Source organism: Geospiza fortis, unplaced genomic scaffold, assembly GCF_000277835.1.
Source record: "Geospiza fortis unplaced genomic scaffold, GeoFor_1.0 scaffold10, whole genome shotgun sequence".
NCBI lineage: Eukaryota > Metazoa > Chordata > Aves > Passeriformes > Thraupidae > Geospiza > Geospiza fortis.
Window position 1 is genome coordinate 5,007,790 of NW_005054326.1, and position 25,667 is coordinate 5,033,456.

Below are 25,667 nucleotides of genomic sequence, written 5' to 3' on the forward strand. Positions count from 1 at the left end.
AAAGAGTTTTGGAGCTTTGTTTTTTGTTTTTGTTTTCTTTTATATGAACTAGACATGCCACATGCTGTGCTGAAAATCCTTGATTCAGGACAGGCTTTATCTTAGAAATAAGCTATAGTTAGTGTTTCAAGGGATTAGCACATGGCCTGTGCTCTCCTGGCTGTGGTTTGTGTGTGTTTGCACACCCACCTCAGAAACATCTGCTGGCCCCCAGCAGATGCTGAGGCACATCTCACCCTGGCCAGGAGGGTAGGCATGAGTCAAGGATGTGCACAGCAAAAGCAAAAGGGGGATGCACTGATCCACGGCACGGAAACCTGCTGCCATCAGCACAAGTGTGAAGGAGATGGAAAGAAAACTGCAGGCAGCCTCCTCCAGGTATAATTCTTTAAACCTGGGAAACCCATCTAGCTGAAATATCTTTCTCTGCAGGAATAGGGCAAACGACTCCTGTGCATTCAGCTGGGACAGCTGAGCTGTGGACTAGGCAGTGGAGGAAAAAAACCACATTCTAAGCTGAGAGCAAAAACTCAGGTATTGCTTCTGTTCCCCCTTCTGGTACCCCCAAATCCCCCACCTCAGGGTTCTGTAAGTGGCCTTGATGAGACTCAACCTCAGCACCCAAAGAGGAGCTCCCACGAAGGGCTGCAAAAGGAGCAGTGAGCACCACTGACTGCCTGGAGTCAGCACAATGTCCTGCCATACACAACGGAGAGACTTGCCACTAAAGAAGCACTGAAATATTTAATCATTCGAAACATTCAAGTGCGACAAAATTATCAATGAAACTAATTAAGAATCTTGAGATAATAAGCACTGATGACAAAATGTTCCACTCTAGTGCCTGCCATCAGGCAGTCAGGATTTATAATATCAGTCATTTATAAAGCTTATACCCTGAAGGATCTCAGTGCACTTTCAAAACATGTGCCTCCACATCCACGTAGCCCTGCTCCCCAAGGTGACTCAAACTACTCATGCATACCCAGCAAAGGTTCCCAATTAGGGGTGAGCACTTCAGATGATGACAACAGAAATGTGACTATAAGCAGCATGGCGAGCAGAGAAACTGGGAAGGGCCAGCTGTGGTGTCTGCAGGGCCAGGTCCTGAGGTCTCAGCCAACCCAGCTCTATCACAGGCACCCAGAAGGGCAGGCCACAGGAAGGTGAGACAGCTGTGCACAAAGCAGACTCGGAGAGGAAGAAGGTCATGGGTTTGATAAAAAGAACAGGGCGCCAGTGTTTTATGCGCTGGGATTTTTCAGCAATTTAGGACAGGAAGTGAACCAGTGTCAGGCGATCAACACTGCAGATGGGTCTTTAGGCAGCCAACATGTAAATGGGTTTTGGCAAAGATACCGCAACTAACAGTCTCTTTTTTTTTTTTTTTTTTTTGTGAGAACTGCCATTTTTAGGTACAGTCAGAGAAATGTTGCCTTCTGCCTGCTACGAGCAGGTGTACAGATGTCAACAGCGAGTTCAGGCGAGTGCCAGGTACTCGAGAATCGTCACTGGGTATGAGAGCTGCTCACCCATCCCCAAGCTTTTGCAAGAGGCAGGTTTTATTTCCCACTGACGTTTCCAACGAGTCGGTTCTCCAGCAGACCCTGTGTCTGTGGGCTGAACTGCTGAGCACAGCCTGATTTTTGTTTTGTCTTTGTTTCTAAGTTGAGCCATCTCGGGCAGGCCAGCTCCTGAGCGAGGTGGGTCGCTGTGAGTCACCCGCGCGGCGCCCCGGGAGCTGCCCACCAGACAGGCACAGCTAATCTGGAATGATGCCTGGTAACTGCAACAGCTAATTTCAGACTCAAGGCACCAATTTCCCAGTCACTTTGTAGCTACACTCTGCTACCGTAACGGGTTCTTTGCACAATTATCGCAACACTTAGTAAGTTATTCATTTCTGAGAGAGCTAAGAAGCCTTGTAAATTAGTTTCATTTTAAAGAAAGCAGACGTAATCTCCTCTGGAGGATGTAAATAGCAAAGTTTCTCACCCATATTTTGTTTATTATTAATGTTTGAGAAATAATATTATCTCATTATTAGTAAAAAAATATCTTTACTGCAAAAGAAAAATGTAGTAAACAGGCAAGAATTTAAAACCCAGGTGCACGTGCCATTGTGGCAATGGCATGCATCAGGCACAGGCAGTTTGAATATTTTATGCATCATAGTTTTTTTCTTAAATAATTAACTACCTTTAACTAGTGATTGTCCAGCCCTACCACTGCTGTGGGTTTAACTGCCTATTAACAGCTCTGAGTGTTCCTGTGGTGGTTCTGCTTCTCCCTGCTCCAAATCCAGGCTGTCTACAAGCCCTGCTTGACATTTAGGCTAGAGATCCGTTTCCTGCCTCACCCTGCAATGGATGTAAATCCATTTTCTACAGTTTTGCCCCTTGCAGTAGACTCAAACAGCTCCAGTTAAGATCTCTAGTGTTCACTGGCTGGACCAGCATTCAGTCTAGTATCTCTTAGCACAGTGGAGAACCCTGCCCTCTCCAGCTGGTGATGTGGGCTTATTTGATTCTCTGTTTGCCTCTTGCAGTGCAGAAACGAAGAGTTAAATTCCCATACCTTGGTTTGATTACCGCATTGCTGACAGAAATGCAGATTTGGATGAGGAGACAAGATGTACTGAGCCACTCAAGAGTTGTACCCTTTGGACAACTAATTGAAATTAAACGTGTTCTCTCAAAAGCTTTTTTTAAAAAAAAAGTACTACCAAAAACGACCTGGTCTATAATTATCCTCTCATAGCATAGTCCAGTGCTGAAGGATATACAAGTGTACATATATTTAGATGCATAAAGATGCACATGAGGGCTTGATAGCCTTTGCCAGTGCAAAGAATTTGCTTAGAATACTTAGATTTTTAATATCTGCCTGTGCACAGCAAGGGTCTCATGGCCACCACATTTCTCTGCAAAGTCTGAGTGTAAATGGGATTAAAATTATTACTTCCTTAACCTGAAATGCTAAAAATGCAAAGGACACAATTCAGATTTCTATTCAGTTTCAAGCAACCACTATGGCAATTAGCTTTGACTTGATAAAAGATCTGGTAACAATGTTTTCCTACAAAACAAAACCTTAACCCCCAACTTGAGCGACACTTCCCATCTATTTTCTCTTTGTGCATTTATAGAAATATAGAAACAGAGAATAAATACATCAGCAAAAAGATCTAACAACACTTAGAAACATTTAACTGCAACAACTACAACACTTGGAACCTGAAGGGCACACTGAGCAAAACCAGGTCTGTAAGATAAGCTCAGTAAGATTTCACACTGGTAGAAAATTGCTTTTAGAATGCTCTATGCAATTCTAATACCCACATTTTTCCAAAGGATGTTAAAAACCCACAGGAGAACTTCTGAAAGCAGGCACACATCCCGTCCAACTTCTAAAAGAAATATATAAATAATTTTTTAAAAAAATAAATCATTTTAGGAACACACAGTTTTAACAGAAGAAAACACTAACAAGTGATCACTGTGGTTTACAGGCAATATCCTAATCTTTATTTAGGAGAAGGATAATTAACTCAGGAGAAGAGATTAAACAAAACTGTGGTAAATTCATGAGAAATTTTTGCCAGAAAGATTCAGGTAAGAGGGCACAACATATTCCCAGCTATTTTTATGCAGGATGTCAGGACTGGTGGTGAGATGAACCCATACAGCAGCAAAGGGGATCAAAACAGAGCCCAATTCCAAAGGTCACCAAACATTAAAAAAGTTCACATCTGAATGTTTTGGCCTGGATCTATCTATGGCTTTTCTTGTAAAATCAGACCTAGGAAAGAAAGCAGGACGTTCACTTAGCAGCAAGTCTCTGTGTCCTTGCATTGTTCTCTCATTTAAGTGCACTGCTAAGGCTCCACTGATAATAAAAGATTGATTTAAAAGACCATTCCACAGCCTAAGCAAACAGTGAGCCTGGCTAATGTTACATATCATATCCTCTTGTCATTTACTGCTACTCTGTGTGTTTACTGTGCCTCTCACTCCCCCTCAGTACCAGCCCGAGTTTGCAGCAGAGCAGCTGCTCCTCCGGGGTTGATGGCACAACTGCAACTCTGAGCCCAGCAACAGCAGCCTCCTGATTGATTGCAAAAGCACAAACCTGCTCTCACTTAGGCTCTGAACCAAAACAACCTCCTCCCAAGGCTTTGGGTCAAGTCTTTGCAGATTTCCTAAATGACAGGCACCCTTATGTCACAAGGTGAAACTTACCTCTGGTAAGGTCCAAAATTTAATCACATTATCTGCGTTCCTCTATCAATGTTCCTACTTCAGTCCAAAAGAGATTATGAAAGTAGGTTGTGTGAAAAAAAAAGATCAAAAACATTGTATCCACTCCATCTTATACTTCTATCAGAAAAGCTATTATTTTGCATGGATTACTTTTCTTATGGTAAATTCAGTACACAGCATGACAAAAACATCCATGCTCTTCCCATTAGTACAGGAGGAAAACTTAATGGAGTGTGTTATGTTTTGCTTTGTCTTTCTCTCACCATTTTTTGAATTACTGGTCTTGCTTGTGCTCCTAGCCAACATGATGAGAGTATTGCTCCTTTCCTTCAAATAACTGGACTGTGAGAACAAAGAGGTGTGTTTTTGGAGCCTGATTCTCAGTTTCACCAAGGCAGCAGAAACAGGCCTTAGCACAGTTGCAAGCCCTCTTTAGTAAAACATAACAGCAGAAATGAGGTGATGTGAACCCTGCTGCAGGGGAAGGATGAGGCTGATGTACACACACCTTGATGGTTCCTTCCCATTACAGGAACAGGAAAGAGAACACAAATGTAATCTGAGAATCTGGCTTGACAGTTACCCTGGATACAGTTTGTAGGATTTATTTGTTTAATTAGAGCAAAAGGTAGAGACCTCCAGAGTCATATGAAAACAATATGTTAAACAAGGTTCTGCCCAACATTTCTAGAACACCAGAACTTGCAACAATGGAACAAGAACAATTAAAAAGATTACTGAAGCATTTTGTTTTGCTTGTTCTTCTTGGGATCCTTCATTTTTAAGGCAGGAAAGACATTTTATGCCACCTAATTAAAACAACTGGGAGGCCTTGGGTTTTTTTTATTTTTTCAACAGATACACTAATTAATTATTACAAATAAGTCCTGTGTCTTTGGTTTTAAACAAGATTAGACTGCACAATAACAAATTCCTAAACTTAATACGTATCATTTAATGAATTCACAGACAATACCTCTTTTTCCCCCATTGAAGAGTGAAGAAGAATGTGCTTAGTAGGGAGTACTCAAAGCACTCTTTAAAACGTTTTGTGTTTCTGTCCTTGCAGAGGGTGATGCATGTGCATCCTTCAGTTTGGGCACATCAGTAGCTCTGATGACTTTTGTATTTTGGATCTCTGATGAAAATCACAGTGTTTTCACTTATATCCATGGGGGAAACATCAGATGATCTTGCAAAGAATTTCTTGTGGGATTTAAGTTAACCAGAATATGTAAATACTATTCCATGAATTCTCTATGTCCTATGACAAAACTTTTGAATTGTCTGTGCCTCCTGAAGAAACAGGACCATTAATATTACAGGACTTGTAGGTACTTTTAGAGGTTAATATTTATGTAGCATTTGGATGTTAACAAATGAAAAGTGCTAAAATATCCTAGACTATTTAGAAAAGATAGTATCTTTGCTCCTGCTGTCTCAAGTCTGCTGTGCTAAAGTAGTACCAAATCTAAAGAAAAGAAAATCAGTGGTGTGACAGTTACTGCTCAAGTTAAACATTATTGAAACCTGTAGGAAAAGCAACCACTTGATTCTGCAATGGAGCTTATGCGCTTGTTATATTTATCCAGAGGGACTGGTCAGGAGGATTACAGCCCCTGTGCAAAATGACTGGCAAGGTTTTGTGCACAGCACCTGTGGGCAGAGTGGTTTGTCGAGGTAGTGCCCTGCACAGAGCTGTGTGTTCAGGGAAGGAGTAAAACAATCAGAAAAGGAAAACAAAGGAGAAAAGAAGCACCAGGCAGGCACCGTCTCAGTGCAGCAAGCACAGTTTGGTGAGGGACTGCCACAGTCCACTCTGCTCCATGGAGCTGTGAGAGCAGGAGCCATGTCCTGCTGCTCAGTTCCTGCTGGGATGGGCAAAAGGAGAGCGTGCACAGTCCTTGTAAATAAGTAGGGTCACTTCAAAGATATTTGGCTCTAATCCAAACAACCCTGAAATTCAGCCAGCAGCTCAGCTCACCCCAGGTGACCAATGTAAACAGCCAGCAAATTACGACATGGCACAAAATCTGACAAATGTTGGCATCTTTCTCAGCTGACAACATGGCCACATCCACAGAGGTGCACCTTTCAGTAAGGGAGTTCAAATGCTCCTTTGGCAAGGGATAAAGCACGCCCGGTTTGCACCCAGATTGTGCATTTTGTCTCACATTGAGCTTGCTCAGGCAACAGGCAGTATTTTAGGTAACTACTACTTCTTGCTCCTCAAATTTCCAAAGAAAATTGCTGGTAGTCATGACTTTCTTATTACAGAAGGTATCAAACACATACAAAAGTTTTAAATTAACGAGCTGTTGGGGAAAATCCGCATAACACAACCTGTGACGCTATCTGAAGGCACCCATACAACTGGTGTCAAGCTGTGCCACTTAAAGCATGTTTTCAGCACCCACCTAAGACAGCCTGGCAGTGCATATTTGTGAATTTGTCACAGGCAGGGAGTAAAATGCTTTTAAACATCATCTTGCCTCCCCAGTGAATGCTCCTCCCAGCAGGGAGCTCTGCTGGCTGGTTTCTACCAGGCACATTGAGCAAGATCACTTCTAAATAATAACTCCTTCCACAACTTGATTTCCTTGCCCTAAAGCCTGGTGACATGTATCTGAACACTGAGATGCCAGCAGCACAAAGTACCCACAGCTCAAAGCAAGATATGCTGGAGCAGTTTGTGGTGCCCTGGGTCTGGCAGAAAGCCAGCCTTGGGGTCAACACATTCAGAGACTTTGGTGGTGAAATCCAAGGAGTTTGAACGCATACATCACAAGAAAAGCTGGTTGTGAAGATGTACTTTTCTAGAGTGGAAAGGAACAGTGTAAAGCTGGGAGAGTGCTGTAATTCAACGAACTGCTGAAGAGTGGCTGTGCCCTCCTCCTCAGAAAAACAGTGGAAAAAACTCACCTTTAGGTGAAGGGGCATTCATACAGCCTGAAAATTGTGCAGTGAAATTCAAGTAACCCCTTGTGACTAACTCCCTCATCTTTCCTGATGCTGAAACAACATCAGAGCTGTCTGCTGGTGGTGCTTAAATGCTTGTGTTTTTCACATTAGAGAGGCAGGAGTTTTGGACCCCCCGATTCCTATACTTACATACCTTTGGAAATTAGCATAAACATCTCAGCTGGCTACCGATGTGATTAAGATGTGCCTCCACTTTGCAATTTTTTCTTTGAAACAAAGCAAAGGCTTTCGTTTGTTAAGTGAAAATTCCCCAGTGGAAACCCCTCTCTCTTTCCCTCCCATTTCTGACCCCATACTGGGCACTTTAATCTAATTTTGGTTTGAGGTTTTAGAAGCTGAAGGCTGCTTCTGAAGATCACTGAGGGAAAAGAAATCACTGGGAGGAACACCACACTTTGAACTGAACGTCCCTGGCACAATGCATATTGGAAAAAGAAAGCACTAAGAACATTTCCCAATCAATGTAGCTGTATTTTTCACAACCAGTTAGAAGAAATGGAAACCTATGGTAAATAATGCTGCTTTGTACAAGTCCAATTACCCTGAATGATAAATTGCCTAATTATTTCAGCTCTAGAATCTTTCCCAAATTCTTTATCCTTTTCTTTGTAGTCACTGTCTGCAGAACAAGAGCGTTTGACTGTTACTAATTAACAAGAGAGAAAGATGCAGGACATTTAGTAAATTCACTTCTGCTTAAATCCACGTTACATTATTTTTCCCCACCAAAGGGAAAAAAAAAGTAATAATTTATTTAAAAGCTGCTCTGATGGAGAAAATTTTTCTCCATGACTACTCTGTGATATTAAAACAGTCAGCTTTTGTTTTTTTACGCTCTCTAGAATGCCAAAAGATTAAAGGCACAGCAAGGTTAGATTAGCACCTCGAAATTATCTGTAAAGTTCTCTACTTATCAAGCTATTAAATCTAAATTCGTGACTGCACAAAATCATCTTCTTATTGTATCCTGAGTGCACATGAACTTGATAGAACAAGTTCCAAAAAGATAAAGCTTTTAAAAGTGTTTTGTTCCAGTTCACTATGCATTGACTTTCTGACATCTTGTTTCTTCCTTTTTCCTTCATTTAGATCAACAACAGCAGCAAGCGTTTGTGGATAATAGCCCCATGTTCAGAACTTTTTGACTTCTTGGTTTTCTCCTTTAAATGTAAAATCTAGATAGGAGTATTGAAAAAGATATTCAAGTTTATTCAAAACCTCTACTGAAGAAGATCAAAATCATCTTATTGTATTACATTTTTAAACCTGACAGTATGTAAAGCATTAAAAAACAAACAAAAAAAATGAAATCTTTTTTCCCTCCTGCTTATTAACAGAGTCTTTTCTGAAATCCATTTTTTAAGATGTGTGTAAAAGCAGAATGTTTTACATATAAAATAATATGAATATTTTGTTGAATTCTGAAGGCACAGTTTCCATACAGGTGGAAAACATTGAGTCAACAGGGCCAAGGAGTGAATTGCTTGCACATCATGCCTTAATGTGCTATGCCTCAGTGACAGCCAGGGAGGATAATTCCTTGGACTGAGAAAGTAATTGAGCTCTCAGCCTCACTGCATCTGAGCCCTGACTAAGGATGGTAAACATGCAAGCATCTATTTATCTACACAGTCTTGGCTAAAAGCCCAACATTCCAGTCCATACAAGCAACTGGCATTTCTAGTGTAGAACAGTTTGAAGTCTCCCCTGATCAAGGCCCCAAATGCCCATCCCAGTGGCTACTGCAGCAGTGAAATTCCACTTCTGGCCATACTGCTTGCATAGAAACCCTCGTGGGGCACTGACCAAAACACTCAAAACATGACCAGTCACACTGATGTACAGGCGCACTTTGTGGCTTTAAAGGATTTGATTTTGGAGAAGTCCCATAACCTGTCTTATGAAAACCAGACATCAAATTAGTTAGTAATAAGTAAGATTACAACTACGGACAGTTAACTTCAGCCTCTTCAGGCATCTTCTTGGAAAGATCCCTTGGGAACAGGCTCCACAGGGAAAAGGGGTTACAAGGATCCTTTCCTCCATGCTCAAGAATGATGCATCTGAATGAACAAGAAATTGTGTAAAGAGGGCAAGAGACCCACATGGATGAATATAGAACACTTTTCATTTCTCAAGCACAAGCAGAAAATACACAGGAGATGCAGGGTCAGGCCACCTGGAATGAATATAAAGAGGTTATCAGAGTAAGTAGAAATGAGGCAAGGAAGGCCGAAGTCCATCTGGGGGCCAAAATTAAATCTGGCCAAGAACATCAAGGACAACAAGAAAGGCTTTTCAAATACATCAATAACAAAAGGAAAACAAAGGCAAGGAGCAGAAATTGATGCACAGGAAATGCCACCTGAATTTGAGGAAGAATTTCTTTACTGTGCAGGTGACCAGGTACTGGAACAGATTGCACAGAGAGGGTGTGGGGTCTCCCTCACTGGAGATATTCAAAAACCATCTGGACACAATCCTGTGCCACTTGCTCTAGGATGGTCCTGCTTGAGCAGGGGGGCTGGACCAGAGCCCCCCCTGTGGTCCCTTCAGCCTGACCCATTCAATAAATATTAGTGAAAAATTGTTCTGTGACACAGTAAAATATATTAACTGATTTGAAACCGAGCAGTCTTCAGACAGGATGTGTTTCCTACATTCCTTTGTGTTTTCCTGACTACTCCCTTTGCACCAGTATTTCCATCTGGTTAAGTAAGGAAATGTTCACTCATATCACAGCAAGACCACCACATTTCTAGAGCAAGGGCACATCCAGAAACACCACCTTTCCTTTTCCTCCACATTAAAAGAAAAGCATAAGATGAAGCAGGGCAAACAATACAAAAGCCATCTCATGCTGATTAAAAATAGCAAAATCATATTGTAAGAAATGGAAATTATTTAAATACATATGTTCTGCCAGGGTGGTAAAAAAGGGGGGAAAAAAGGGAGAGGAGGTCACAAGAAGTTCAGTCTACCAAAAAACTGCTTTACATAATCATGAAATGCAAACTAGTTTCCACTCCTTCTGGCACCAGCTCATTCAGCCTTCACTGCAAATGCTTATTGACAAATAAATGGACTGGTTGCTTCCTATTAATGCTTCCTAATTTATGTACATACCTGGAGGAAAAATTCCATTTTGACCTCACATTCATATAAGCTAAGATCATTTTTAAGCTATGAATATGATGAATACAATTTTAATTTCTTCTTGGTTGCTGCTGGGGATTTGCTGTTTCTTAATAAATTAAGCATGTGTTCTCCTCAGCTCAACTTTTGCACCTTATGCATTTAATACCTGCAATTCAGGAATCTGTGTGAAACTTCCAGATAAAAGACCTTCTTTTCTTCAGTCATCATTCATTCTCTCCCTCCTTCTCTCTCTCATGCAAGCACAGGTGCACAAACAGGCTTTGTTTTATCTATGTTCCCCAATACTTCTCCTTCTCTTCCTTTGCCCATAGAATCATACAATGGTTTGGCTTGGAAAGGACCTTAAAGCTGATCTAATTCCAACCCCTCTGCCATCAGCAGGGATATCTTCCACTACACCAGGCTGCTCAGAACTCCATTCAGCCTGGTCTTGAACACTTTCAGGGATGAGGCATCCACAGCTCCTCTGGGCAACCTGTGCCAGTGCCTCTCCACCCTCAGAGTAAATAATCTCACCTAAACCTACTCTCTTTCAGTTTAAAGCCATTGCCACTTTTCCTGTCACTACAGGCCCTTGTAGAAGGTCCCGTGGAAAATCCCTATCATGACAGTGGCACTTGTTTTCAGAAATCTCAAGAGTCACTATTGTCCTTACAGGGTAAAATGCTGTTAAAGCAAAATTTTACCTCTTGGTCTTGAAAGCCTCTCAGAAGCTGAGTTCACTGGAGATTCCTGCAGCAGATGAGGATGCCAGGGCTGGGCCAACACCTTCATGCTCTGAAGAATCTGCCTTTCAGTCTGGGGACACAGAGGGGTCTCATCCCAAATGAATGTTAACTAACACACAGCTTGAAAATGCTTCTCTGCTTAGCTCGGTATTTAATATTTCCCAGGGGACAAGTTCCTGCCTGATGAGTGCAATTGGCTGCTAATGGTGAGACACAGTGTGGGGTCCTGACACAGATGTCCAAAGCCACCCTCTCTCATTTGTAAGTTCTTTCAAGGGCCAGATGGTTTAGCTTTTCTGATCTTTTTGCATTGAGGTTGTGCCTATTGCTAGCTGTTCTCTTTCTTTGCTAAGTATTTATGATACAGCAGCACATAACTTATGGAAACTTTCAGTGCCTAACTTCCATGACAAAACAAACAAAAAAAATAGTATAATACCTCTCTGGGCTTGAGTCCTACTTCATATTGAAAAACTCCTGAGGGGTAGACAAGCTGCCACTCAAAGAACAGGCACTTACGCATGTGAAGGCATCCCCATTCCTGAGAAATCACAGCATGTTCACCTCTTTTCCTACCATGTCGCTTGCCTGGTGAGAGTATGTCCCCCACAATGTCATGGAGAGGAGCAGTGGTGATATTTTCTGTGGTTTAGCTTATCTCCTTGCTTCCTTCTACAAAGCTCAACTGCCCAGTGCAAAAATGTGACCTACCAATTCTACCTGGGACTATGCTCCACCCTGCACCCTATGATGTTACCTATCTGCAGCTAAAAGGTTATCACTGATATGAATATAAAAATTTATTGGACATTGCTTTGACATTAATTTGGCTTACTTTATCCCTGGAGGAAGCTAATCACCATATACAGGGGCAGTTGGGAGACAAATCCTGAAGAAAATTGTAACAAGTTTCTTGCTCAGCAGTGGTATTTTTTCCTTAAATTAAAAGCAAATATACTCTTTTCTCCATAAAAGCCTGAAATGTAAGGGGGGAAGGAGGGGGACAAGGAATAGAAAGACATGGAAGATGCATCTTTCCCTTTACTTTCTTTTTAAACAAATCTGTCTAATCACATTTAAAGTGCAGCATTATTAACATCTTCACCATTAAATGTTCCATGTCACTAGAAAAATTTATTCTTTAACATGATCCCTGCAGCAGTGATAGTGGGTCAATTATTATGAGGATGGCAAAATACCAAGAAAATTCAGGGGTGAAAATGAGTATCTGTCTAGCATACATTACCTGAGACTCAGTTTTGCTCAAGAATAGTAATAAGGCAGAGTCACTGAGCAACATGTGACATTGCAAGCAAAAGACAAATTAGTCTTCATGGACAAGAGACTGATAGGCCTGAACAAATGGAAAAATAAAAGGTTTTTTTTTTTCTCTTTTCTCTTTATTTCTTTTTCTTGGGTGAAAAGGGGTAAATGAACTCTGCAGTGTCAACAACAACAAGTTCCTTGAAATAAAGGTACATTAATCATCTCAACCACACATCATTCCAGGCCACATTCCATCATTCCACCACCTATTCTCAGCTGTGAAAAGGATAGAACCACCTATTCTCAGCTGTGAAAAGGATTTTCCTAGGAGAGAAGTAAGGTTGGGAAAAGTCAAGGAATAAGTACAATGTCATGATACAACTGGGGTTTAAAATGTGGAATTTGTTCCTATAAGCTAACAGCAGACTTTCCAAAATAGCAAAGCCAAACCAGACTTACCAATTGTTTAACTCAACTCTTTGCATATCATAAATAGGCTGACTCTCAAGAAAGGCTTTACTGTCTTTGAAAGTCTTTATCTCCTTTGAAGAGCAGGCATCTGTAGGTACAGTGTAAGAACTACAAACACAAGGTAAGCAAGGAGAATTGCTCTCATGCAGTTCCTGGCTGCTCATGCTTCAGCCAAAGGGTGACTGTGGCCCTACAAAGCACAGGAACAAGCAACAGGGGTCTTCCAGGATACCTTCTCTGCCTTCTCTGCTGGGAGGGTGCCTGGGGTGGAAAGCAACCTGTGAAAAGAGATATTTTCTAAGGCTTGCACAGTGAGAAAACTGAGCCCAAGCTTTTCCACCTCAGTGCTTCCCCTCAGCATTTGAGCCTGGGAACAGGTTTGGAGCAAAGTGGACAAACACTTGGCAAGCTTGGACTCAAGACTTTTCTCATGATACCTCTCTTTATACAGCAGAGACTCAAGATGTAGAGATAAAGCCCTGAGTCTCAAAGGTGCTTAAGTGGCTGACATTCTGGAAGAGTTAGAAGTCAAAATAACCTCTGCCCAAGAGAAGTGACTTTGGGTCTCTTGAGTCCAAAGCTTACATTTCAAATCAATATATTCTAGATACTTACAGCAGAGAAGAAATGTGGGGAAAGGCTTATTGTCTTCTCCTAACTTAGCAACCTTTGACTGGTATGTACAGAAGAACCATGGGACTAAGATAAATAACTGATTTCAGACATTGAGCAACTGCATGAAGAACTGCAGAAATAGAACCTAACAGTACTCGGTCTCTACACGTTTAAATGCATCTCTCTATTTGTTTAAAAAAAAAAACAAGTGCTGACAGCTGACATTCATAAATGATGGGAGGCTCTGCAACGCTTTCTTAAACAAATAGAGCAATCAAAGAGTGTAATTTCATTCAAGAGAATAAACAGCAACAACAACCAATATTGTTTGTGCTTCCTAGTTCTGTATGTTTTGTGTGTGTATGTGTACAGCAACTCTCTTCTGTAGACTTTTTTTCTGCACACTATTTACAATTCAGTCTCCCTTGATAAATGCAAGCCTTCACTGTCAGCAATATTTCCTTAGTGAAGCTCAGTCTCTGTAGTTGGGAGCTTCTGAGAGCACAAAGCCTTGAGATACTGCATGAAAGGCACCAAACTCATGCAAATTGTTGTAGTAATTCCCTGACAGTGACATCTCTCTGACTTTCACCTCTCATTTTCACTAATGCTCAAAGAAAACCGTCTGTGCTACCAAGGAGACTCTCTGCATAGACTGCTTAAAAACCTAAAGTACTCAATCAGGCACAGAGACACCATAAAAATGGTCTTACCTCTCTCTGCTCTAGAAATTTTATGGGAAGGGAAAATTTTGAAATGGCAAAATCCCTTTTCAATCAGACATCTCCATTAGACTGCAGAGGTATTAGTGAAGGAGCTTTTCAGCGTGACGAACAGAATCATAAGCCAGTGTAAAGTTTAGTACAATTCCACTCAAGTCAGCGAAGACAATTACTCCAGATGAGCAACTGCCACACCCAGTATGTCTGATGAATTACAGCACCAAAATTAACAATCATAAATGTGGAGTTTATGCGTCAGTCCAGTTCAACCTGGGCTATTCACAACTCACTACACAGAGCAGTTAAAAAGGAATTAAAGAGTATTGTTTCATAAACAAAACGATGGATTGCAATGACTTTGGAGTAGTATCATTCAATATTTTTGACATGAAAGAGTACAGATGAAACAGTCTGGTCAACATTTTCAATAAAACATATTGAAAATATTCCTGGGTCCTAAAGCTATACAAAACCAAGTCTTCATAGGAACAGGAAGATGCCTTTATATCAAAGAAAAATCTCCAAGTCTCCATTTAAATAGAGAGAGAGTATGGCAGGACCTTGAAGTTTCTTTAAACTTTACAGTCTCCAGACAGAGGTGAAAATGTTGGTAAGTCACACCAGCACTGAATTGTTACACTAGTACTTTGTGTGGATAGGAAATTTGATGGAGTAGAGACACGCTGTGTCTTATCCTGTTCTTCATTCCTCTCACACTGATGTTTCTAAATGTCATATCAAGCAGTGATAAGTAAGAGTAGTACAAAGCTTTTTTAAAATAGAATGGAAAACACAGTTAGTCTTGCAGCCTCCAATGAAATGTTTTATGGTAATAGCTGCTCTTTCATGTATTCACTTTTATTTACTTCTCCTGACTCCTGTGTTCTCCCTCACCTTCGTCAGGGCTCCTGAAAGTATTCCTAGGCATGAGCAGCAAGGAGCAGTGAGCTGCTACTCTGTCCTTCACCAGACCTGAAGCCCCACATATCAGTGCAGCAACACATCTCAGATTCTGTAATGCTCAGTGCAATTTTTTTCCTGTGGTTCTTTAAGTAATGACACGTTTGTATGGATATGAGCTAAAAATCCCCAAAACTTGTAGCACCAAGTCTAGCCATTAGTTAATGCAAGGCTTGGCTGTCTCTTACTGAGAATAGGCAGTAAATTATTCCTGAAGGTGAGATTAGAATTCAGGGAGCTCTTGCACCAGGCTTTTCTATGCTATCCACCATCAGGTGTGGATTTCTTTATTGCATGGAGACAGGGAAGATCATTCTCATACCTCTTTTGCCCTCCTTAGCTGCCCAAAGCATGCTTGCTTTACCCCCTCCAGAAAATGACCTAGTTTCACTGGTTTAACCTGATGTGTTTACTTTGCAGCAGATCAGGAGCACATACCTACACCCACTCACCACATTCCACCTCAGGGTAACAAATAACTTCTTACGAGAAGTTAGCTTGGTCACCTATGGTTTTGCGCTCTGTTTTGTGCCATTACTCTTCCTGTCTAAAATTGTGCAGTCCAGTAAAACAACAGCAACAAAAAAATTTATAATTGTGAATGATTCAGGCTTGAGAGCAGGGACAAGGAAGGGAGAGAGATTTTAGCATTTTTAACTGCTAAAATGGGAATAGAGGAAAAAAGAGAGGCCTCACATTAAGGGAATTCCCAGCATGGAAGATGCAATTTTTCATGCCCTAAGCTCTGTGGCTTAGGACATAACACACAGAGCAGCTTAGAGCACACAGTGGCACTCAGAAGCAAGTGTTCATATGCTCAAAATGAATGGGTGTGCTCCAGGCTTTCTATGATTTTGCTAAGCACTCACACAGACAAACAAAATCAACTTGCTTTTACAATAAAATAATCAGTCACATGTGCAAAAACTGTTCCTAAATATGTCTTGTGAAGGGCTCTTTAAAACCTCTGCACAGGGATCATTTTTGACTGAAAAGGAGAGTTGAAGACCATGGGTGCATTCTTTCTCACTTGGTGAATGTGGATAAAAAAACATCTCATTCACAACTGTATAGCCTCTAACAGTTCAGGGATGGTTAGCCACAAACACTGTAAAAATAATCTGGTCTTGAAATAGCAACCTTTCTCTTTTTTTCCCCATGGCCTCCTTCACTGGTACATACCACGCTTGCTTCTCAGCTGATGCATATCACCGTACCTGTACTAATACCAAACATGTACCAGTTTAACCCATCTGAGGATCTGACCCCTCTCTGCTGTCCCAGATCTGTGGTCTCTGCAGAAAGCAATATTATTTTATGCAGACACAGAGGTAGGCGTCCTGCCCCCACTAGTTCATATTTAACTCTCTTTTCATCTTGTTTATTTTGCTTTCATGGTATCAAAGCAAGCTGCACACCCAGCAACAAGCTTGCAGCAAATAGGTGCATCTTATTTTTAGCAGATTGCCCTTCACAGGGCACACACTACCCTCCCAAGGGATTTATGAAGAGGGTCAGGTCAAAGTCTTTATAATGTGAATTTTTGTTTGTGTGTTAGAAGAATTATGCTTGTCTTTTCCAGTACAGTTGTAGCACACACAGGGATTCAAAAGCAGCATGGGAAGATACAGTGTGTGGTGACAAGTAATCACCACTCAGTGTTTTGTCTCTCTGCTTCCCCAGAGATGAAAAGAGAGTTCTGCATGCCCTTCCCCTACACCCTAAAGACCCAGACAGAGGTGAGGGGGCAATGTCCTGCCCTCTACAATAACTGAGGCCAGGGGCTTCTCAGACTCTAAAATGAGGCAGGTGCCTCATCCCACTTTGAGGCAAAGAGACACCATGAAGCCTCAGCACTGAGCTGTCAGTCAAGAAAAGACCTAAAATGTCCTTTAGCAGGCAGATGAGGATGGTCCTGGAGGTAAAAAGAAAAAGATGACAACCCATGACTCTCACAGTCAGTATTTTCTGAGGACACCTGCCTGGAAGTGCCATCTCCACAGCCTATTCAGGCTGTGTGGTAGAGATTGGCAATGAGACCTCCCAAGACAGCTCTGAAACAAACTCGGCTGGACACAACAGAGCAGGATAACATGGTCCTGTCTCCTCTGGGTATCTGACTCCCAGCACTGGGACTAGACGCTTTCAGCACCTAGCTTTGTATCTCTGCACCACACTGCAGCAGTCTGCACCACGCCTGCCCAGGGATCTCTAACACAGCATTGACTCAGCTTTCTCCATCCCCTTCATGCTCTCCCAACGTACCCACTGTGCAAGACAGACAAATGAAGATCACAGCAAAGGCGGAGGTGTCCTCAAGTACAACACCCTGAGCCACCAGAATACTGCTGTACGCCCAGACGGACCAACCTTGCTCCATTACTGGCTATTACAAGGTCATCATGCTTTGTGTTTTTGACTGGTGTGCCAAAAAGCTGGAACTGTGCCTGTCATTTACAGCACCTTTTCTCAGATGGCTCTCACATGTCTTTATAAACTTTGGTAAATGAGTATATAAATCACTCTGTCCACCACCAAAGTACAATCATCTCTGGGATGATACACAGCAGCTGCTGTAAAATCAGACTGCAGCTCCACACCACAGATTAGGGCAATAAAACATGCTGCATCAGCCAACCGAAATGGATGGAGGAGAGAAGGGGGACATGGTAGAGGACATTTTGTAGTTATAATTACCTGAGTATAAATTTGGCTGAAGAGGATACTGTGTTTAATACTTGCATATCTGCAAATCAAAACAATCTTCCACCACATGTCAAAACAATCTGACTGTACCATTCCCCATGTTTTGGCCTTCTAAAGCCCTTCCTTTGTGAAAATTACAGAGCACCTTGATAAGAGCAAAGCAACAACCTAATCAAATTTCTTAGCAACTGACTTGATAACTAACTGAGCCTGTAGCTTCTGTGTCCCTCCCTTCCTCTCTCTTACATGACAACTGAACACAGCATCTATATATACCCAGTTCTAAAATAGCTGCTACTCCTGTAACTCACAAACCGCTCACATATTTCTCATTTTCTAGGCTAAAAGTAGTTAATTGCAGTCACTGAGGGGACTGAACTGCTGCACCCTTTTCCTTATTCTGGGATGGGCTCTTTGAGCAGTGTATTGCCCCCTCCTGCCCCCCTGCCAAATCCTGAACTGTTTATAAAAGGAAATATTTTGAAGGATGGGGCTGCACAGATCAGATCTACAAATTTCCTGTTATCAGGGACTGCAGATGAATCATTATCCTTCTCTCCTTCTCTTCTCCTTGGCCATACAGCCATATATGAACCATCTAAAGCTAAACCTAACAACTCAAAGTACAGGGAATTTATTTGAAAGGTACTTCTAATCAATATATGGCATGGGACAGCATGGTTTGGGATGAGGACAACAGTTTGAGTTGAGCCTCATACAGACTTTGTACAGAGCAGAAATTAATTTGAGTGCAAACTTTCTGCACTGACTAGGGACACAGCCACAAGCGTGCCCAGCTTCATAACCTCTCCTAGATAATGCAAAAGCTGAAATTATTAGCAAAACATTCATAGAGAACCAAGAGAGCCAAGAATTAAGCATTTGAATTTGATTATTGCTGAAACATTACTAATAGTGAATGGCAGCTCAGTCAGACCATACACAAGCCAGGGTCCATTTAGTTCTCCAGCTTGAATCAGAATCACACCACATGTGAACCTCTTGCACTGACTCACTCTGCAGTCTCCAAGTGCACAGCAAGGGCTCCTTTAACTGGAGCTGGACCAGACCAACTGCTAAGAGAAATTTGGTACACACAGAGCTGGTCTTTAATAACCCCAGAATAAACTCCTGAGGTGCTTAGAGGGTGTACCCAACAGCCCCCATTACCAGCTGTGCTGGATGATTAATCTGTGCCTACAGGAGGACCCTACTTGTCCATGTAGACATACCCATATGCATGGACTTCCTACGTGGAACATCCTTAAGGAACCAGCCAGATAATGACAGATTGCACTCAGATTTCTACACACTTTCATGGAAATGTTCACTATTTCACATGTCCATCTACAGAACAATGTCATATGAATGAATACACACTATTCTGTAGGATAGCTCTCCCAGCAGTTCCCCTTTGGTTTCCTAGGCTGTCAGCTTTCAGGAACTGATGAGGAGATTACCCACATTTTCCTTGGGGCTGCATAGTAGGGGGTTCTGTGTGCAACTCTGCTCCCAGCATTACCCAGTAAACTGCTCATACTCCAGGTCAAGCTGCACCTTCACACCTTGGGAGGCCTTAAGGAAGTCAGCTGAACTCACCAGACATGAGGGCACAATTAGGCCTGCCACGTATGAATGAAACAAGTAAATAACTCAAGCTCCTGGAAACAAAAATGCCCTTGGCAAATACAGATAATGGAGAAGTAATTTGAACGCAGTATAAGAGAATTAGATACCATGATTTTTTTTTTAAAGCTTACATATATATCCTGCTGCTAGAAGAAAAAAAAACCCAACATTTAAAACAAAACTTTGAAGTTTATGATTTGTAAGAACACTATTTATGCTCCTACAAAGACCAGTAAATAAAATTAACCACAAAAACAGTAGAAGCACTTATACAAGAGGAAAAAAATAGAAACCAGCTGACAACAGCTGGTTTATTTCAATAATGTAAAATACTTTTTAAAGGTTGTGCATTCACCATGACACAAAGTTTCTAGGCCATCTCTTGTGTTGATACATTTCCATTGCCTTGCTCCCTGCACAAAGCCCAAGAGCAGCACATCATACTCACATGTTTTGCAGAGAACTCATCGACCTCCCGCAGCACCTTCTCCTGGCACTCCGGGTTGGTGGCCAGCAAGTAGGTGGCAAAGGACAGCGTGCTCGTGGTGGTCTCGTAGCCAGCAATCAGGAACAGGAAAGCTTGGCCTGCTATCTCATCCTCTGTCAGCATCTTCTGAGCCTTTTCAGATGGGGCTGTGCCAGCCAGAGGCGCCTCATCATGTCTGGGAGCAGCAGATGGGCCGAGCATACCCGAGCAGTCGGCTGCCACGGCTGAGTCGCAGGCATCAAGCATCCACTGGAGAAAATCTCTGCGCCTCTGCAGAATAAGGAAGATGAGGGATGGGTCACAGAGCAGCGCCTTCCATGGGGAATGGAAGCAGAGAGCTGCTTCCTATTTATAGAGCATGCTTGGCTCCTACAGAATGGCCACCAGCCTTTCAGCAAACGAGGAGGCTTCTATAAATCAGCTGGAAATGCCATAACTAACAGCCTGTCACTGCTTTCTTCCCAGTGAGATGAGACTGATCTGCCCCCAGTTCACAAGAGGTATGTTATGTACCCTTCATAGAGCATTGCTAATGGCCAGCTCTGCACAGAGCTTCTTTTATACTGAGGCTGAGTTCTTGGCACTTGCTGAGAATCAGGGGACTGACATAGACACTGTACGTGCAGGCTCCATGTGCACCTCCAGATGGAGGCAGCACAAATCATGCTTGGAGGAGCTGGTTCATCTGCTTGGATGCACCACCCTCATTTGTTCTTTTGGTCCAAAGCTTGGAACTCACCATCTAAGTTCAGGGTTGCATCTACATTACTTTCTACACTAGCTTGGTGTGACAGGGCTGAAACCTAATCTCAGTAAACTGGGACTTCTTTTTATGAGAAAGAACAGTTATGAACACTTGTAACAAGATAGCCTTTTTTAAACAATTCTTTAAGAAGATATTTGCAGAACCATATTAAAACTAAGCACTCCCCTACCGCAAAACCTGCTTGGGCAGTTTGTCTTTGCAAAATGCCCACTGGATGATCCTACTGTTATGAGAACTGTTTCTTTCACACTTATTTCTGACACAAAAGCCCTAATAAACAGACCTATGGCCAAGAGTGAGCTGACTCCCAACCAGTGTGGACAGCAAGCTTGATTAGGCTTTGAAATATAACCCAAAAGGTTTGAATTGACTTTTGCGAGTGGGCATAATAGAATTGTGCTGAACCTAAGCCATAAGGCTGTGTGATTGATTTTCAATTCCTCAAATACCAACAGAATGCATGATAGCTCAAGGGCTTAGAAGTGACTGCAGTGCGAGAACATGACGACTTGTGCAGTGGGATGGACAAAAGAAGGGACCAAGCTTTACTTCAAAAGAAAATAATATGCTGTAAACTGTATTTTTCTGTTAAAAATTAATCATTTGAATGATTTCTTGGATCTGATGTTTGAGAGGTCAAGTAGAAAAAAGAAGGGCCAGAGAAAAGGACAGGCAAACAAGATAAGAGTAAGGAAGAAGTAATTAATTATAAATGTCAGATGACTTAATCAGATTATTTATTTTTCACACGACATGGGAAAAGAGAGCAATGAGACAAGAAAACAGGAGAAATACTCAGTGTCCTGTGCTTAGCTCTGCTGCCAACAAACTGTTCTGATCGATCTACAGTCAGAGAGGAGTGGTTATTTTGGGGTTTGAATAACACAAGGGGTCAGCACAGTGCCTCTTTAACAGCTCCTTCCCTCCACCCCAGAGAACCTTTCCATTATGTACCTTGTACCCAGTGAGCATCTTGCACCCTGGTACACCCAATAATCAATGCCCCAGATAGCAGCCAGTGCCTGCTGAAGGACTCTGCACATTCACCAGTCAGACTGAATCACCTCCAAGGCATGGGAGACGTGCTTTTCCACCAGTAGGAGAAGGCACACAAAAAAACCATTACAGACATTGTGCTCTGCAAATGAGCTGCAGCTCTGAAAACACTTCCTTGTGCCTAGATTTAGGCACAATTCCCACCAGCATGACAGGATACCTCTGCTCCATTATGTTCTTGTAGATTGGAGGAAGTAAGACTTCATGCAGACTTCAGCTGTGAATAGTTCCAAATCTTGTTTAATTTTTCTGGGAAGGAAAAGTTTGTTCTCATCCTGAGAGTTCATGTATTGCACGACTCAGCGCCCAACTCTTTGGCATAACCTGTACTTCAAGGATTTCCCTGGTACATATATTTGTATTAGGCCATTTTTAAAATTGAAAAAACCAAGCAAACAAGAAAAAAAAAAAAAGCCAAACAAACCAACCAAAAAAAAATCGAAAACCAAACAAATAAACAAACAAAACCAAAAAGAAACAATAACAGTAAAAAACCCAACAACAAAAACCCAAGAAACCAAGAGAGTCCAGTTCCAGTGTGTTCATTAGTGTGTGGATAAACCAATTCAAAGCAGTAATGAACCGCATCTGTAGAGACAGTCTCTTTATCTGCAAGACTAGCCACCATCACCTAAACTACCTTCATAACATAAAAATGTATAATTACATTCCTATTCAGTGGAATTGTAGCACTGTAGCCTCCTACAGCTCAAAAGGTGTAACATTTGCTATGGTTCCGCATCCATCCTTCTCTAGCTGTGAATTTCCTTGTAAACAAACCCATTGCCCTCTAAGGGTTTGCTGTTCCCAGTCATGAGCTGTTAGATGAGCCTGGTCTTATATTTAGACAATACACTCTCTGGAGACCCTGTAAGATGTTTCTCCAGCCTTAAACAAAATCAAGTCCTGGCCTTATACAAAGCATTGGGTTATTGCTGTGATAGCAAAGTAATAATCATAATGACTACTGAATAAAATTTCATTCATGAGAATTTTTGCTGAAAGCAAACTTAATGAATACCAGCACAAGTGAATATTCCCAGGAATGTGCTCTGAAATGCCTCTGTGGCCATTTTGAGGAGCTCTTTTTATTACTCACGTAATATATTTGGTTAGGAATTTAAAAGCTTGTCTTGTTGCAGAATCTGTTTTTAAGGTCATCCTATCCAGAAAAAACTGGATACCTGATCTGTGCCATCTAACTTGCTCACAGGTGCGCAGGGGTAGCTAAGGGCAATGGTTTCATAAACAAACCTTGCAAAAACAACATTCATTTGTAAAAACAACTTGAATAATAGTAGGGGGGAAAAAAGCATAACATTAGAGAGAAGCAAGCTTTCTTCCACGATAATTCTACGCAGTGGAAGGAGCTATATTTCAGCAAAGCTTCTCTTCCTTATGCTTCATTCTGCTTCACTTTAGGCATCAGTATAGAGTGCCACATAAAAAATCGTCTTCAACCCAAGCGAGAGAAAAGATTTCCAGGGTTATAACAAGTCATAATGAAACATATTTTTTTCCGCGCCATCAGGATGGAAAAATCGCTCTGATTCCAAAACCTAACAATGGCAATAGAGACAAATACTAGCATAAACCCAAATATAATTGGATTGTTAAGTGCTAGAAATAAGGAAAAAGCATCTCATGAAAATTCACAGAGGGGAGGGGGGAGGTTCCTCCACTTCAGCTGACAGTAGAAGGAAAAAAATATTTTAAAATTACATTTTTTTCTTAATTTAACAACAGACCAGGTACTTACAGTGCCACTGCACAAAAACATTCTTTCGTCATCACATCCAGCTGCTGGCTTCCTTTCTCCATCAGGGACATTTGTTTGATTTTCCTCACAAAAAGGAGAAGCCCATAATAGCCTCCATCCTGTCCCTCTGACACTTGCATAGTTATGTTACAATGGCCTCAGAAACAAATTCCTGCCACAAAAGAATGGTGTGCTAATGCGATGGACTCTTGATTTGCCCCTGTACAACACAGAGCCTGTCATTAAGCCAATGATAATTGAATGGAAAGCTAGGATTTGAACAAAACCCATATAATTTGAACGCAGTGTGGGACAGGGCAAACGTCTAACTCGGCAGTGACATAGACATCCCCTCTGAAATATATAATAAGACAAGCTCCGCTTACAGCTTCCCCGAGATAGACACCTTGCAGTATATTTCCTGACACCAGTGTTCTGGGCCGTATCATTCCTCTCATTAGTCTCCTTAGGCATCACCTGGCCCTGCAGAGAAGCGGCTCCGCACGGAGGCGGAACGAGCGCGCGGCACCGGGGAAGGCCAGGCCGCCAGAATCCACCTCCTTATAGCCCCACATTTCCCTTCACAGAGAAAAGCAAGGCACAATTCTTCCCAAGAATACTCTCATCTCATTTGCTGTGCCTGTGTTTGTGCAAAAGTAGAATGCAATATGGAGATTGTTTGCCAAAGTGATGGTGTTTTGTTTCCTTGGCCTATCAGGGCCTATTGTGTTTGTGTCAGGACTGCTGGGTGACAGTCATGAGATTCAGTGCTGCTGGGTGCAGAGTTAAGTGCTTGGCAGATTCAGTTTAGATGTAATATAACATAGTGTAATATAAAATAATATACTATAATAAAGTAATTAATTAACCCCCTGATAAGATGAAGTCAGATGCACCATTTCTCTCCCCTTCGTTGGGAGGTGCCTGTGAATTCAATATCTCCCCTGCTCACATCACGGTTCTTGAGCCTCACAGCTGTCAGAAGGAGAGAGATGTACCACTCACACATGAGATGCAGCATGACTTTTCTCACAGGAGGCAAGGGATGGCTCCAGCTCTCTCCCTCCTGAACGGGGAGTTATGGTTTCGTATCTGAGGCCGATGTGCCAGCTGACCTTCTGGCAAATTCACCATGCTTTGGGGATCCAGGGGATCCTTGGGTTATGCTTTTGGTAGAGAGATTAAGCTGTTCAACTTCTTTGCAAGCTGAAGTAAAAAATTACTTAAGAAAAACTACCAAACACAAGTTTGAATTTTAGTTCTTGATATTTTGATTTCAATCATGTTTTCTGCAAATTTCGCTCAAATTTTGTACCTCTCTGATAGTTCAGATCTGTGGTTTGAGTTCAAAAGAGCCCAGAAACACAAAAATCTACTTTATGATGAATCAAGGAATCCAAATAAATGACATAATTGGTCAATAGTCTGTAAAGCACTTGCTGTGGTGTAAAAGTCATGCAAATGTGATGCTGCAAATATAATGCTAATCACAATAAACTGTACAGACCTTCCTGGTCTTTCTCAAATGCTCTGATTCAAACTCAAAATGATAGATTTCAGAATCCTTATCTAGCAGGTAGAAAGCTCACATCTCATATTATTTCAGCAAACTTGTACAAACACTGCTAAGTCAATGTATATCCAGGAAGCTTTTTATAAGCTTGATTTGGCAACCCTCTTTTTAGGTAAGACAAACCTGTGTCACAATGAGGTTATCAGTAAAGCACTGCAGTAGCTACTCAGATCCTTCTGAAAAAGAAGCACAAAACGCAGTCCCACTAAAACTATCATTTTGCCAAACATCTTTGAAAGGATCAAATTCAACCTCTAACACTTGCAGGCTTCATTTGGTTTCTCAGTGAAATCACCAATAAAATAAGCCAGCTTCTCTGCCAATATATCCAATTCCAAAACATTCCAGAGAGAACGTCCTTTTGCCTTGTGCTTGAACACAGAAGCTCAAATCAAATGAGAGGCCCTCAAATTTGTATGTCTGAAGGTTGAGGACATGGTGCTCTCACAGGTGATACTCAGCTCTGGAAGGACCTGGACTCTGTTGGACTCCAGGGTATGGCCATTGCTCAGGAGAGGCTGGGAGA

At 41.8% G+C, this 25,667-nt stretch overlaps 1 protein-coding gene across 1 annotated transcript in view; it reads right to left on the bottom strand.

The window, feature by feature from the left end:
- Positions 1-25,667, bottom strand: part of TBXAS1 (thromboxane A synthase 1) — a 226,396-nt gene that overhangs the window by 44,768 nt on the left and 155,961 nt on the right. The window contains exon 9 of the mRNA XM_005421056.3: positions 19,949-20,257. Coding sequence (XP_005421113.1) covers positions 19,949-20,257 — 309 coding nt within the window. The remainder of the gene's footprint in view (positions 1-19,948; positions 20,258-25,667) is intronic.